Below are 17,158 nucleotides of genomic sequence, written 5' to 3'. Positions count from 1 at the left end.
GTGAAGAAAAATCCAACCGTTATGCTCACAGCCCGCACCGAGCGGTACTACCACTCCAAGGAGCGGTACTACCGCTAGGGCGGTAAAAGCCCTTTGAAACACAACAGCGAGGAGGCAAAAAAGCCAGAAGAACCATCGGAGCGGTAGTACTGCTTGACCTCACGGTACTACCGCTAGGGGTAGCGGTACTACTGCTAAGGGTAGCGGTACTACTGCTTGCGAGCGGTACTAAAAGATTACATCCATGCCTACCACCACTGGACTTGTGACGAGTTTTTGGTCCCGAGCGAAAGTAGCCACAGAAGTAGCCGCGGTAGTACTGCCCCAAGCGGTAGTACCGCTCCCAAGAGCGGTAGTAAAAAATTACATCTGCTCCTGTTCGCGGTAGTACCGCTGCAGCCTTTTCAGAACACCAAAACTGACACAACTTTTACAAACGGACTCCGAATTCGACGAAACCAAGTCTGTTGGAAAGCTAGCGACAAGGGCTAACACAATCTTGATAGAAATAACAATAAGAAGCAAATTAAGAAAGGCCCATAAGAAAATGGTGAGAACCCTTCCTCGGATAAGACCGGTAAAACCTCCAAACTGAAAACATCATAGAAGACGCATGCGAACTCCGTTTTCGATGAACTCAAGCTTGTCATTAAGATGACCATAAGCTCTAAGACTCACAAAGAGAACCAAATAAGAATCAAGAAACATGATGCAAGGATGCAATGGTTTGAGCTATCTACTAACGATATGATCAAGCTACCAACTTGAGAGCCCCCCTTGATAGTACGGCAAACGATCCTATAACCCGGTCTCCCAACTACCACCATGAGACCGATAAAATAGAAAACCTATCAAGGGCAAACATTTTCCTTGCACATGGTCCACTTGAGCTAGATGATGACGATCTTGACTCCCTCAAGTTGGACCACCTTTCTTGATTGTGTTGGCTCGATGGAGACTAGATGATCGCTCCCCCATAGTCCATTATGGGTGAGCCACTCTTTGGCACATCTTCACAAGTCCATTGACACCAAACTGGATGGCAAGCTTCAAGCACTTGATCTCTTCGTGATGCTCCACTTGAACTTGCACACGGCAATCTTGATGACGACCACCACTTGATGTCATCCTTTCCATGGGTTGTATGATATCTTCCTCTTGATGCAAGCCCATGGACACGTACCTAACCCCACATAGACTCTCACATAGAACATGGGTTAGTACACAAAGTGCAATGGACAATGCTTACCATACCATGGGATCACTTGATCCCTCTCGGTACATTTTCTACGCTTTGTGAGTTGATCAACTTGATTCACTCTTGACTTAGTCTTGATCAACCTTAAATCTTTCCAACTCTCTTCATTTGGATGATGTCTTGAAGGTAAACATGAATGATCACACAATGTTCTTTTTCAAGACATGTTTGCAATAAGTTCAACACTCACATGACCAATCTTTGGATAATTCTTTAATAGCACCTTGGTCAACCCATAAACTCCTTAAAACCAATACATGGACTTCAAGAAATGCCTATGGAAAAATCCTTTAAATATAACTCAATGCAACCATTAGTCCATAGAGAATGTCATCAATTACCAAAACCACACATGGGGGCACCGCATGTCCTTTCATCAAGATTGCATCTTCAACCTCCAGCACTCAAGTTCTTTATCTTCCCGAACCGCCCAACGTACCACCGGCCACCACTGCCCGCGGTCAGTGGCGCTGCCACGCCATTTCGCCCCGGGCCATCCCGCTAGCCCCGGCAATGGCCAGTTTTTCTCCGGCAAACTTGCAACCCCCCCCCCCCCCACCACCACCACCCCCCAAGATAGATAATGAGGCAGCCTTCTCCAACAAGTTTAATCCTTCCCCACGGCAAGCTCCTTCCTTCCCTCCGTTGTTCCTCCCTTCATGTGAAAATCAACCGACCGCAATTGATGTGCAGCTAAAATGAAAAAAGAAACTTATTTTATAGTATTTGTGAACGGAGGGAGTAACTAATAAAAATAATTGTATGCATCAGAGGCCAGGGTTTCATCTCCTTTTTTGAAAAAATAAATCAGAAGGCGTTTCTCAACGAGGATTGAATCGTGAAATCCCGCAGAGTGCACAAAGCTTAGACACGCACTATGCACATCTGAAACAGTGTGCCATAGCAAACTCTGATGCACTGCCATACGAAACACCTAAACGAAAAATATATGCACCTCAAGAGAAGGCCAAATTTCCAGTCGCCAACAACAAGGCCAAAATACATGTTGGGTGATTAACCACATGAAACTAATCAAGTACTCCCTCCGTTCATTTTTATAAGTCATTTCAGACAACTGAAATCGAGTTGTTTTGCACGTCTACACGCCTTATAACAGTGAACAGAGGGAGTAGTAAAACCATACATATTTATCTAGTTAGACAGGTGCATCCACCTGCTGTCAGAGCCTAGCTACCTATTTTTCTCTGGTGAATTGAATGAATACAGACATCATACGACATGTAAAAGCTACAGGATATGCACGTCCTGATGGCCATTTTTTAGTGCAGTCACCCCAGCAGAGCCAGCAGCAGGTTGGTGGTCCTCTGAGATATCATCTGGGCCTTTTATGTTGTTTAGCGACTTCTTGGCGTAAACTGTGAAGGCGGCCGTGAGGGCAGCGGCAGCGACGAACGAGATTATGCTGTAGACTATCTCCACTGTAGTCAACTTATGCTTGCCATACTTCACATCGGCCAACGTACGTATCAACCGCCCGCTGCATAAGCATTAAGCAAGATCAGTAAGTCATCACTACTTTGAGAGATGTCTCTGTTTGGGTTACTACAGTCTAGCTTAAATCAGCAGCAAGAAAACTCCTGCTTATCAAGAGCAGAAATGTATAGATTATGACGCATGTCTACCAAATACTGCACGCTCTACTAGAAAAGAATTGGTTAACGATCGGCAATCCATGTACTATTTTGTTATATAAGGGCATTAATCAGATGACAGATGCACAATAAACCTAGATGCATGGCCTCAATAGTCATGACAAAATGATAAAGCGGAATTTAGTAAATCCATAATCTGTAATGTGGATATCTGTATATACCTATAGATATAGATGAATGCCTCAGGTGTCATTCCGGCAACTGAACCACATACATAAGGGCTGAATTTGATTTCTGTCACGGCCACGGCATAGTTAAAAATCGAGTATGGAAACGGTGAGACTCTGAATAGTGCAACCACTCGAAACTGGTGGAACCAACTCCCTTCGCCAGCAAGCTTTATTAGAGCTATCTGCTGAGGCCATCTCTTTAACCATGCCTGCATTGAAAAAAAGGAACAAAACAGAGAAGATATTAAGACACAGCTCCTCAGGTAGAGAAAAGATGCAAGTCTGAGGAATCTTACAAGTAGTCGCTCGCGGAACAATGAGCCGATCCAATATGCCCCAACCATGCCAAGAGTAGTCCCAACAATAATAATCACGAAACCCCAGCCATAACCGAAGATCATTCCTGCTAACCACATAGAAGGTCCAGAGGGGACTAAAATGAGTGGGAAGAGAGCCAAAGATGCGACGAGGACAAGAGCCAATACTGGACGGCCAAAGGCACTTGCTTCCCATTTCATGATTGGAAAAAGAATCTGCAAGTAACAAACACAAGAAAATACATATATACATATTAGCGTAGATGTTCTGTTTCAACAACCCAACTCAAAATCTTCTTCATAAAAAAGAGAGAATAAGATTAAAGAGTACACATGCACAACATAGCTCAAAAACATGACACAATTGATATTTTCATACATACAACTAAAATTTCTCCCAAAGTTCAGTATGCCACATATGCATTCACTAAACAAATAGCATTCTAATTATATGAACCAACCAGAATATTCATGTCAATGGTGTAACAGTAATTCCTGAAAATTACAAGCTGGACTCTGAACATATGCTTGAGATCTAAGCAGATGTGACAAAAGGAAACATATAACAGACATGTTCGACAAAAACCAAAAGTATTAAGTTGAATGCCTCACTGGTGCTATACTGCTATTCAAGTATATTGAAGGACAACCAAACATAAAAATGAGCAGTGTGATAACGACTTGAAGCTTTATGATTGTCCCATGGAATTTATAGATGCATGCCACCTTAAAGTACCTGATTATTATATAAAAAAAGCCTATGGACCGATACAGACCAAGCAAAAGATCACATCCCAAAATGGCTAACTACCGAAGAGTCAACCAATGAGCCAACATCAGTTGGTTCTGAGATGCATTTCGTGAAATTCAGTGAAAGGTAACAAGAAGAATGGAAGTCGACTGGCATTCCAGTGAGCTGCCTAAAATTACCCTGTAAGGAAGAAATTTTATTTTGCACAGAAGGTATCAGCACCCACCTTCTCAAAGGCAAAGGGGGCTCCAAATTTCACAAAGATATAAGTTGCCATTATAAGAAGGAAGCAGACAAGCAGAGCTGTCATCCACCAACTGAAGTGACTTGACTTGGGTTGCTGAGGTAAAATTTCTGTGTTGTTGTCAGCCGTTGCATGTTGAGCTGGCGTCATCAGCATCGCGTATTCGTCGTCCTTTATGTTTTGCTCAGAATGCTCGATTCTATTGCATGACACCACAGCTGAAGAGCTTGGCGTGCTAGCAACCGTCTCACCAGCTCTGTTTACAAGCCAGGAAATATTATCAAATAAAGGTACTGATGCTGCCCACGAATGTAGAGATGTTATTAATTCGTGTCATAGATGTAAGGTTAAGGTTGACATGTGACAGATCCTTATCTAAATTAGAGTCGCACAGGCCCAACTCCATGTTATTTCCTTAAAACAACAATCGGGGTTACAGCTTATTCACCCACATATTACTGAACTCAAAATGCACTGGTTTGGGTAGCATGGTGTAGTGTTAACAAACAGTGACTGAATCATGATAGTTAAAAGCAGCATGGATGGATGTAACATGCTAGTGCAAGTAAGATTCCCAAACTGGATACAGCATTAAACTATTATCAAAGAAAAACGTCGAGTAATGCGACACCTGTTATCCTAGTGAAATTAGGAGTGGAGATATGTGCTCCTAAATGAATCCTAGGCTCCTGTTATCTTTAAAACCATGATATGATATTTGGCCACAGGGAAGCAACGATCCAAAGGAAAATAAGATTAGATAATCTGAGAGCAGCCAACATCAGGATGTAACATACTCATAAGTTGCCTGAACAACGATTCTTAAATCTTTCGAAACCCTTGGATCAACATCCATCCCCAATCCCCCCCAACCTCACCCCACGCATCAAACTAAAAAGTGCAGATATGGCATACTTGCAGTACTAGAATTTATTTTGTCTATGAGATGGACAAACAATAATTTTTAAGGAGGCGGGGATTTATTAGACGAGCAAGAATGGGGAAAAAGGATGACATTAACCAAGCTGGCCATCTAGCCGGCGTCCGTCGCCGTCCAGGACGAGCGCGGCGACGAGGTCGGGGAGAAGGGATCCGCGGGGGCGGAAGGGGGACGGCCTAGAGGCCCCGGCGCCACCGGCGAGGAGAGGAGCGGCGGCTTTATTGTGGCGGCCTCGAGGGCTAGGTTTTCGCCTCGACGATAGGCATACATCGCCGAGCACCGAATTTCCAAAAATAGCTCCGCTCCACGGATAAAAACAACAAGCATGGCGAAATCCGAGCAGGAAAATAAATAAAAAAGAAGCAGAAACTGCATGCGGTGGCTCGGGAGGACGGGGTGCTACCTGTGCGCCTCCCCGGGCTCGATATCCAGAGGGAGGACGCGTGCCATGTCCGAGGCTTTGCTTCTTCTCCCCTCCCTTCTCCGTTGGGTCTCCGGGAGCTCGCGGCGGAGGGGCGGAGGAGCGGAGAGAACCGGAGCAGAGCAGGGCGGGCGGGCGGGCGGCAGTCCGGCGCTGCGGGTAGCTCACCGGCGGCGGAAGGTTTGATATGATGGATAGATTCGGGAGCGTTGGTTGGTTGGTGGCCGGCCGGTTTGCTTCGAACCAAAGGGAAGCATGTCCGCGGTCGACTCTTTCTATCGTGCTTCTATATCCACGGTGCTTCTATATCCACGGTGCTCGTGGCGACACCGCACCGGTGAATGAATTCTGGTCGTGTCTTGGTGCGACTTTCTTTCGTCTAGAAGTTTTCTTTTCTATAGAAGGCCGCGGATTTGTTATTTTTAAAATATACTTCCTCCGTTCCTAAATATTTATCTTTTTAGAGTTCCAAATGAAATACCACATACGGATGTATATAGATATATTTTAGTGTGAACATTCATTCATTTTGCTCTATATGTAATCACTTGTTGGAATCTTTAGAAAGACAAATATTTAGAAACGAAAAAAGTATAAAGGAATGACACAAGTATAAGTTAGAGGGTTGCCGATTGCAACTGGCTTCATCGTGTTGAAAGGAAGCAGTAGAGAGGCTTTACAATAATCATCTCGTTTCATTTCATTGGTTAATAGTTTGATTTTGTATTTTAATAACTGCCACACGTGTGGCATGAACACATGACAACTTTGAACATTTTTATGGCAAGTTTAGTGACGCGAGGGTGACAATTTTAGTTGTCAGGCATGACAACTTTTTTTCAGATGGCATGTTTCGTCTTTTTTTGTTTGTTTTTCTTTTCGGATGGTAGCTTTATTTGTAAAAAACCTCAATGTCGGAGTGCTTTGTACCACACGTATGACACTTAATATTTGGGTTTATTTTTGCAGCAACATGTCAACTTACTATAATTCTTTTTGTGCACTTGTTTGAAATTTGCCTGTGATAGTGAGTTTCATATCGTGCATGGATGCGTGGATGGTTAGAGCAATTTTGACAGTGTTATGCCGTCATAATAATCACTCGTTTGGTGTTTGAGACATAAAAGCAGGTCTAGTATAACCATCGTATCTTTCCCCATAATTTTTGAAGGCGGCTTCAAAGATTCCACGAGCCTTCAAAATTAGAGGCTGGAAGTGTTGATATGCAATCCAAAGCCAACCGTCCGGATGGGAAGAAAGTTTCAACCAATTTCTTCCTCTCGTGACTATTCATGTCAATGCCGTAGCTGTATGTGTGACTGTCCTGCCAATGACACAACTGTTATTCCACCGAAAAGAGAGTCGCTTAATAGCCGCCATGCCGCATGCCACTTCCTTGACTGCCCCTACTGGTTTGGAGGTCACCCCAAGGTCTACTACTAGTGGTTGAGAATCGTCTTTATGGTGATATCTCAAGGAGAATAGCATGGGCCTTCGTGGTAACATGTGCCCCTCCAATGATGAATAGGTTCCCCTTCAAGAAAGTGAATATCTGAATACATCCCCGTCTCCACGGTTCTTTGGTTAACCCTAACTCATTTACTTCTACCTTGCAAGCATCATATATGTTGTTGTCTCACCTTGGCCTTGCTAGGATCACTTTCATATTCTGCATAGCCTAAATTGCTACTAATCACTTTCATATACTTCCAGATTTGGGCGCAACCATAATGTCCGGCGCAAACTCTGGCATCTGTGTTCCACCAACTAAGGTTTGTGGATCTAGTTAAACTTCCTGAAGGGTGTGATCTCACCTGGACAATGTTCATTCTTGAAGCCGTGCCCTTACTGAAGGAGCTATACATTACAGTATGTGCTTACCTAAAGATCTATTTTAGCCAGAACAAGGGTGCTCATTGACAGTTTATTTTTATATTTCTCCCATTGTTGACAGGCAGTTATGGGATGATTTGTGTTCAATGGAAATGGACGAGGAGAAGAGGAAAAATAATTCTATAGCAAGAACAAGGGTGTAGAGTGGGGTTCGGCCGCAACTAATTTCCAGCACCACAATTTGGTCACACTCGTCATCTTTGGCTTTGAATTTGAAGATTACTTTGTTAGTTATGTCAAACGTGTTATGGCTGCGGCGGTTAGTGAAGAAAATATGCCCTAGAGGCAATAATAAAGTTATTATTTATTTCCTTCTATCATGATAAATGTTTATTATTCATGCTAAAATTGTATTAACAGGAAACATAATACATGTGTGAATACATAGACAAACAGTATGTCACTAATATGCCTCTACTTGACTAGCTCATTGATCAGAGATGGTTAAGTTTCCTAACCATAGACAAAATGTTGTCATTTAATTAATGAGATCACATCATTAGGAGAATGATGTGATTGACTTGACCCATTCCGTTAGCTTAGCATCCGATCGTTTAGTATGTTGCTATTGCTTTCTTCATGACTTATACATGTTCCTATGACTATGAGATTATGCAACTCCCATTTACCGGAGGAACACTTTGTGTGCTACCAAACGTCACAACATAACTAGGTGATTATAAAGGTGCTCTACAGGTGTCTCCGAAGGTACTTGTTGGGTTGGCGTATTTTGAGATTAGGATTTGTCACTCCGATTATCGGAGATGTATCTCTGGGCCCTCTCGGTAATGCACATCACTTAAGCCTTGCAAGCATTGCAACTAATGAGTTAGTTGCGGGATGATGTATTACAGAACGAGTAAAGAGACTTGTCGGTAATGAGATTGAACTAGGTATTGAGATACCGACGATCGAATCTCGGGCAAGTAACATATCGATGACAAAGGGAACAACGTATGTTGTTATGCGGTTTGACCGATAAAGATCTTCGTAGAATATGTGGGAGCCAATATGAACATCCAAGTTCCGCTATTGGTTATTGACCGAAGACATGTCTCGGTCATGTCTACATAGTTCTCGAACCCGTAGGGTCCGCATGCTTAACGTTTCGATGACGGTTATATTATGAGTTTATATGTTTTGATGTACCGAAGGTTGTTCGGAGTCCCGGATGTAATCCTGGACATGACGAGGAGTCTTGAAATGGTTGAGACATGAAGATTGATATATTGAAAGCCTATGTTTGGATATCGAAAGTGTTCCGGATGAAATAGGGATTTTACCGGAGTACCGGAAGGTTACCGGAACCCCCGGGGCTTAATGGGCCTACATGGGCCTTAGTGGAAATAGAGGGCAACACGGGGAGTGTGGGGCGCGCCCCCCAAGGTCCAAACCGAATTGGTTTAGGGCAAAGGGGGCCGGCCCCCTCTTTCCTTCCCCCCCCCTCTCCCTTTCCTTCCCCCTCTCCTACTCCTACTAGGAATGTCCTACTCCTAGTGGGAGTAGGACTCCCCCTTGGCGCGCCTCTCCCTGGCCGGCCGCCTCCTCCCCTTGCTCCTTTATATACGGAGGCAGGGGGGCACCCCATAGACACAACAATTGATCGTTTGATCTTTTAGCCGTGTGCGGTGCCCCCCCCCACCATAGTCCACCTCGATAATACTGTAGCGGTGCTTAGGCGAAGCCCTGCGTCGGTAGAACATCATCATCGTCACCACGCCGTCGTGCTGACGAAACTCTCCCTCAACACTCGGCTGGGTCGGAATTCGAGGGACGTCATCGGGCTGAACGTGTGCTGAACTCGAACGTGCCGTACGTTCGGTACTTGATCGGTCGGATCGTGAAGACGTACGACTACATCAACCACGTTGTGCTAACGTTTCCGCTTTCGGTCTACGAGGGTACGTGGACAACACTCTTCCCTCTCATTGCTATGCATCATCATAATCTTGCATATGCGTAAGAAAATTTTAAAATTATTACGTTCCCCAACAGTTAGAGGACATGTTCTTGTATAGTAGGTCGGAATTGAAGTGCGGCGACTGTCAGGAAAAAAGCCGACCAGGTTCCCCTGGACTAAAAGGCAGAAGATTTTGTTGAAGAAGAGACTCACCGCACGGATCGGGTCGCTTGCCATAATACACTCCAACAAGACGATAAGGGTTGGTCGTAATGCAAAAAATGCTTTAGTGCTCACTGCATGACACAAAAAGTTGTTGATTTAACATTCAACCATTGGAAGTCTTTTGTTACTTTGGTTCTTAAGAGTTATTTCAATTTGGTCGGTACCCCACTCGTACGCACAAGGGCAGCCATCGCTAGGGGTTTATGTTGTCTCCTGCTGCGCAGCTGCCGGCCTGCCTCATCTTCTTTGACCTTAGGGTCATGAAGATGTGGTGGATCCCGGTCTTTGCTGGCGGAAGGGCTTCGTTTTTAAGTGTTTTTTGAGTTTTGTTAGTGTTTGTGTTCTGCTCAGGAATGCGAAACGACGACGGTTTCCTGAAGACGAATAAGGTTCTCCACGCCTAGTCCCTGTCCTGGTGGTGCTTCTAGCATCGTTCGTCTTTGGTGGATCTGATCTCCGTTCGTCTATATTCGTGTGTTTACAAGTTGGATGCTTCCGATCTATGCTTCTCTTCATCGGCGATGGTTATTGTTCTGGTGCGCTGGTCCTCTGGGGTCTTAGCACGATGACTTTCTGACTGTCTTCTACAACAAGGTTTGCTCAGCTCCAATGTTGGAGGGGCGATGACGGCGGCACATCTTCCGCTCGCTCCAGTGCTTGTAGTTGTCGCTAGGTGGTGTAAGAACATGCATGTAATTTATTACTTTTGGTGTTCTTTGTACTACTTTAACAGTTGATAAATAGATTGAAAGTTTTCTCGCAAAAAAAAGTTCATTCATGAAAGTACTCTTCTACTCCCGAGTTCAAATGAGCTCAGGTGAACAGTAAAAACAATTTGAAAACAAAATGAAAAGGATCTAAAAAGTTTTACTGACAAACATTGATGAAAGTTTTCAATGCTTACAAAATTTCATGGTGAAATGACATCTGTATAAGCCGTGGCAAAAAAACACATCACTCCAAAATGCTGTTGGAAATGGCATTTTTGGAGCATCATTTTTTTAGCCACAGCTTCTAAAAATATCATTTCACGATGAACTTTTGCAAGCGTTGAAAACTTTTGTCAGTGTTTGTTACTAGAAAAATTCAGAATTTTTTGGAAAAATTTTCATTTTTTTTATTTTACTGTTCACCCGAGCTCATATGAGCCCGGGCTAAGAAACTCCATGTCCATTTTTTCAATTTTGTTTTGACCACACTATGAACTTTATTATTATGTTATGACAAAAGGATGATGAATACTTAATGATCATTCGTATAAATTCAGAAGAAACGTTTCGGCCAAGATGTCATTAGTAGTTCCAAACCAAGGAACATGAACCAAACTGCAAACAATAGCATGACATATCTGGGATGAGGATTTGTGGCCAGATCTTTTTTCCGTGCTCTTATACAGATATAAAACATTAGGAATCATGGTAGAAAATAGTGGTAAAATTGCAAAAATAATTCTTGCTGCTGAAAAATTGCATGTACTTTTGCCGCTAAAAAATTGCGCCCATTTGCAGATAAACGACAACCTTCAATGATGCTTTGTTGGAGCTAATAGCCCGCTCCCTTCTTTTTCCTCTCAGCTATTTCACACACCTCGCACACAAGAACAGAAGAACACAGGAATTTTGGTGCCTGCTACCTCACGCAGCCTGTCTTTTTCCTCTCTATCTCTCTTGCAAATAAACATGCTTTATTACAACCTTAAGTAGATTCACGCATGCATAGCCCGGCCTCCGCACTCGGCCACTAAATATGATTGCCAGCACAGGTTTCAAATTTGTCGTCCAAATCCTCCATAGGTCACTGCTGCCACTGTAACAGCATATAGCGTTATTGAAAGCGTAATGGAAAGCATATCCAGAACCTAAATGATGCTGATATCAAAGTTTTTTTTTAATAAATAGAAAAGGAAGATTGTCCCCAGCCTCTGCATCAGAGCTGCTGATAACGAAGTGGAGTCGCTCATACCTTAAACAAGAATAGCAAGGTCAGACTATGGCTTCAACGTTAGAACTCTGGCAGTCAGCATAGCGGCGCGTGCCAATGATGTTACAAACACAGATACATCTGAATGTACAACGTAGAGTAATTAGCATCTCCTAGCATCCTCAGATCAACGGCCGGTTCTGTGAATCCTAATTCTAACCGGATTACGGTCCCCTCCATGCGGCAAAGACTGACTAACTGGCAGCAGAGCTAGCAGGATCAGTGTCCGTTATGGACAGGATATAAGTTACTACCTTATACATAAGGTTCAGCTGGGAAATCTGGCTCCTCCTCCGGCTTCTTTAGTGTAGACAGGTCTTTTATGGCCTGAAGCCCTTTAAAGTTCCCAGCCATTATTTTCGCGGCCATCATTCTTAGAGATTATTCTTCCGTGGAGGCCCTTCTTCACCATTCGAGTCTTCTGATCTCAGGCCCTTCTCCATCTTTCTCCTCATGTACCGCCGCAAAGCAGCTTGGATGAAGCACGCACTCCATGTTCTCCAATGGGGTGAGTAGTAGCGGAAAGTGTGCTGCAGCTTCTTGCTATGCCACCGCCCGAATTGGCTGGCCACGAACCTGAGATCCTCAGCCTGAAGTGAAAAGGCCTCCACGTCTGTGAGCGCCTTCACTGTGCAGGTGGCTGTTGGCAAACTGGTAGGTTCCGGGATAAAAGTCCATCCAAGAAGTTCCTCGCCGCAGCAATCACCAGATTTCAGGAGAACTGAATTGAAGAAGCCTGTGCGGCCACCATCTGTTGTGGCGCTTTCCAGTTTCCCACGGATGATGAAGAGCATCTCAGTCACCGGATCACCCTCACGGATAATGTATGTGCTCTTTGTGCACGGTGATGATACAAGACGCGCAAAGATGGCATCTAGAAGTTGGTCATCCATCTGGCAGAAAAACGGAACCTGAAACCTCATAATAGAAGAGAGATTAGCACATGACAAATGATAACAAGAAGTCTAGTGCATTTGAAAATTCAAAATAAAAAGTCTAGTTCATTCGTTATGTATTTCCACATAATCGTGTACAAGTATTTACCCGGCGAACAAGATCCAAGCAAAGGTGGCGTCTTATTTCACGTCGCAGATACTCTGGTAGAACCTGAAATATATACTCTTCATCCACACCTCGAGTTAAAAGCCACTTGTACTGAATAAATTTTCTAACTCTTTCCCGCAGTTCACCAGGAAGTTGACGGTATGTCATCCACTCCTCCGTATCTCTTTGCTTTAATCTCCACTCATCCTCCCTCACAGTGATAGATTGGAGGGAGGTCTGCAGTAATAACAATGTAAGATAGTATGTTCTAAAAAAACAGTTTACATTTATACATTCTGATTAAAATGATAAGTTTCATGCACATGAATAATGAACTTCTACAATATAGAGCGTAAGTAAGTATGTAAAATGTACCTGCACATTTCCAATCAAATACACACACAAGACCAGGCCGGATGATTCCAAGGCAAGACTGAATACTGCCAAGAATATACCGAACAGTGTCTCACCAATGTAGGTGCTAACAGAAATAGTCTGGCCATAGCAACTGTCAAGAACATGGAAGGGAGATATACCATGTTAGAGAGCCACTTACGAATACCGACAAGATTCAGCCGAAACTGAAAGAGTAAGATTCTATGGAAGCTTTCAACTTACATAATACACCCTCTGTTTCTAAATATAAGACGTTTTGGCAGCTTAATTTAAACGTCTTACATTTAGGAATGGGGAGAAATATAAAGAGCAACTGTTTGTAAATACGCCCTCTGTTTCTAATTATAACGGTATCAAAGAGCAACTGTTTGTAAAGGAAATTGCAATGTAAGTTCTCACTTAGTACTATAGTTTGATATGAAGATGTCCAGTGCAGAAATACCTTAGATTCTGTAAACCCCACCAAAGGGAATAGAAGAGCTTTATCAAGAAACCCTGAGCAGGCACTAGATTTGACAGTGCAGGCAGGAACATGCCATAGTCGAATGTGATGCTGGTATCACTAGCATTGCAGCTATGGAAGATATCAGTCGTACTAGCCCATTTCTGATTTGGTGCCATATCACAATCTAGGTACCTAATATCACACCCAGTTTCATTCCTGCAACTCATTTTCCAGCAGGCTGTTTGGCGATCAACGGATAGCAAGTACCATACTGCACCTAGTACCTAAATGAACAGGAGCAGGGGATCCTAAGAAAATTGCAATACATATCAAATGATGAAAGGTTGCCTATAAAAGCATGTAGATACCGTACATGACTAGTTATCATGTAAAGCAACAGGCTGTATACAGCCCCTTGCCAGGCAGTCTTTGCAACAACTTCAGTAGCTTTGATAATTTCATAAGTTAAAGGGAATATGAGATATAGTCTTGGAAGATACTGAGCAAGAACTATAAGCACCAGAATGTTATCGCTGGGCTCAGCGTTGGAATATTTGATAGCTGGTATCAAATACCAGACTATGATCTGCACATTAAGTAAAGATACATAAGTAGAATAAATAAACGAGAAATTGAGATGCAGTGCTTCCAGGCTGCACAGAACAATACATTATTTGCCCTTGCAGAACATAGATAATTCACAATGATTGTACTCCCTCCGTCCATATTTACATGGCGCCCTCGTTTTCCATGATTAATCTTTAACCATCAATTTTGCCAACGTTATCTTAATTATTATGTCATAAAACTTATACTGTTGGAAGCTACATTTTAACATAAATTGAATGATATAATTTTTGTGACACCTAACTCACATTTTGTTGGTCAAACTGATGGTTAAAGTCGAACCTAGAAATATGTGTGCGCCATGTAAATGGGGACAGAGGGAGTATGTGAATGAAAAAAAAAGTTCAGTGGTTTGTCTCATAAGCTCCACGATTTCTGCATTAGATTCTTGAATTTTGTTCACACAAAAAAAGATTCTTGAATTTTGTTAGGGAAGAAATTCGCCCAGGTTGAACCACAGAGTCACATAAGTTGATACGAACATGGGTGCAGGATCTCACCATCAGGTTGAGGCCCCTCGAAGTTCTGAAATAATCCACTCTACTGAAAGTGCAAAATTTTATTTCAGGTAATCTTTTTCTAGAATGTCCTTTACAGACAATCCCAAGGGCTCATTTAGAGAGAGAATGGTTGAACCTATATAGTATTTCTTCATCGTGTCCAATGCAGTGCTGAACTCAAACAGAACTATATATACTTTTATTTTCACAAAAAATTAGGATTGCAACTGCGATGAAGAAAATTATTTGAGTTCATCCCTATCTTACAATTTCACACTTTGTATAGCATATCCATGTTAAATAAGATTTAAGATTTGCAAATACTTACATGACAAACATCCTAAAACCAGGCATCATTACTTCATTAGAACTACTTGCATTCCACTTGGAACAAAAAAGAGGACTAGCAAGTTACCTGTGGCAAAGGCAGTGCAGCCACCACATCAATTGCAAAGTCAGATCTCAAATATTTCCATGCAATCTCTCTAGGGTCTCTGACGAAATATCCTCCTTTAGAAATCCCCAAGGTTGAGCTCTTCTTAAAAATTGCAGTTCTGAACTTTAGTATGATGTGAATCGCATATAAAAGATCGGTAATTGATCGTAATAATGTAACGATGATGGTTAAATGCCTGTCTGTCCCGACACATGAATAGGGGGTGCCGTAGACGATTTTTGGCACGTAGAAGTACAGGGGGTCTACGAATAGAGCAAGCAAGCATGAAAAAAGGAAAATGCAGTTCCATGTCAAGATGAAGCCACTTGATGGATCAAAAATCTTGTTGTTCCCTGAGCTCGCGACACCAAGTTTAATGGCAGGGAATGCTGCCTGTTTCTGTTGAATTGGTATGTCCCCTGAGCTCGCGACAGCAATACTAGCAGGTAATGCTGCCTGTTCCTGTTGAATTGGTGGCGGCGGCATCCCCATCTCCTCATCAAACCTGTGAATGGCAGCAGCACAAAAAGAAAATTGGTTGGACCCTAGCACCAGATTTCCCCAACATCTGAACCGTGCACGACAAATTGGACTCTTGTTCCTTACTAACAACATGGACTATGATTATTTACAATTCAGAAGAAATATTCTTCTTTCTATGTCAAGTAAGCAGAGTACTTTAAATAAATTTTAGTTATCCATCAACAGTTTTAGTTTAGGTGGTGCTGCCTTTCACTTTACCCACATATGCTAATTTTAGTATAGCTTAACAAGTCAAAAAAATTAATAACACACATACGTGCATGATCTATATAATAGACTAATAATAATAATAGGAATCAGACTTTTTTTAAGGGAATAATAGGAATCAGACTGATCCTGCTGGGCACGGTCGTAAATGCTGGACCCCTGACCGAAAGAAAACAGACCCAAGAGCTAGCTGCCGCGGTTCACCTCAACGTCCGCTGCCTGCGGAGCGCCATCTCGTCCTCCACCTACCTCGGCGCGGCGCCGGGCAGGAAGAGGCCGGTCGAAGCGAGTGCGCGAACTCGATCAGCGGCCTAATCCGGCGGCGAGACAGCGGGTGGCTGGTCTCCTCTGCGTCCGCGGTGGGAGGGGATAAGGCGGTGAGTGAAGGCGGGAATGGAGAGCCGTCGACGGCGAGGAGTTCGAGTGAGGTTGGCGACAAAGTCGACGACCCGGAGGAAGACTTCATGCGTTTCATTGCTTTGGTAGCCGACGGCAAGGGCGTGTACAGTGCGTTAGAGCATCTCCAACAGGCGTGCCGCCGGGCGCGCCGCGCGCAAAAAACACATATGCCATACGCGCATCGGCTGGTTTGGCGCGGCGCGTTACGCCAACTCCAGTAGCCGCGCTAAAATGCAGCGCGCGCGCCGCTCCAGCAGCACGCAAAAAAGCAGCACGCGTGCTCATTCTAGGCTATTGGAAAATAAATAGATTGCATAGATTAACGATACAAAGGTATTTTACATCGGAAACATAGATTGCATAATAATTAAAAACGACAAACGATAAAACACGAGATAGATTGCATAAAAAAAACTAGTCTAAGTCGCTATCATCACTATCGTCATCCTCCTCGGCGGTGTCGTCCGAGGTATCCAGCCAGATGTCCAACCACCGATCATCATCCGGCGTGAAGAACGACTGATCACCTGCTTCAACGAGATCGGACTGCGCGTTCGCCAACGCCTTGCGCCGACGCATGTCCAACCGCGCCTCGCGGCGCCTTCGCGTGTCCTCCTCGCGACGCCTTGCCCAGTAGGACTGCTCGTAGGCAACGTCCTCCGGGTGGCGGCGCCGCCACTCCGCCATGACCCGCTCGTCCTCCTGGGCGACGAGGAGGCGGCGCTGCTGCTCGGCGTGCTCCGCACGGTCTTGTGCCGTGTTCAGACGCGGCAGCGGGGCACGGTCGAG

The 17,158-nt window shown here is 43.8% G+C and overlaps 1 protein-coding gene and 1 pseudogene across 1 annotated transcript; both read right to left on the bottom strand.

Annotated features, from left to right (window-relative positions):
• Positions 1-2,193: 2,193 nt before the first annotated feature.
• On the bottom strand, positions 2,194-5,941 carry LOC125515044 (TVP38/TMEM64 family membrane protein slr0305-like). Its single transcript, XM_048680461.1, has 5 exons — positions 5,757-5,941; positions 4,396-4,669; positions 3,398-3,634; positions 3,093-3,310; positions 2,194-2,756 (listed from the first exon to the last, which is right to left on the bottom strand). The coding sequence occupies exons 1-5, from the start codon at positions 5,801-5,803 to the stop codon at positions 2,507-2,509; spliced, it is 1,026 nt and encodes a 341-aa protein (XP_048536418.1). The 5' UTR covers positions 5,804-5,941; the 3' UTR covers positions 2,194-2,506.
• A 5,823-nt stretch (positions 5,942-11,764) lies between these two features.
• LOC125515043 lies at positions 11,765-16,448 on the bottom strand (annotated as a pseudogene).
• Between the last annotated feature and the right edge of the window lie 710 nt (positions 16,449-17,158).

The sequence above is a fragment of the Triticum urartu genome, chromosome 6 (genome assembly GCF_003073215.2).
Source record: "Triticum urartu cultivar G1812 chromosome 6, Tu2.1, whole genome shotgun sequence".
NCBI classification, from domain to species: Eukaryota; Viridiplantae; Streptophyta; class Magnoliopsida; order Poales; family Poaceae; genus Triticum; species Triticum urartu.
Note: the sequence above shows the minus strand (reverse complement) of the source record. Positions and strands in the feature narration are given on the sequence as shown.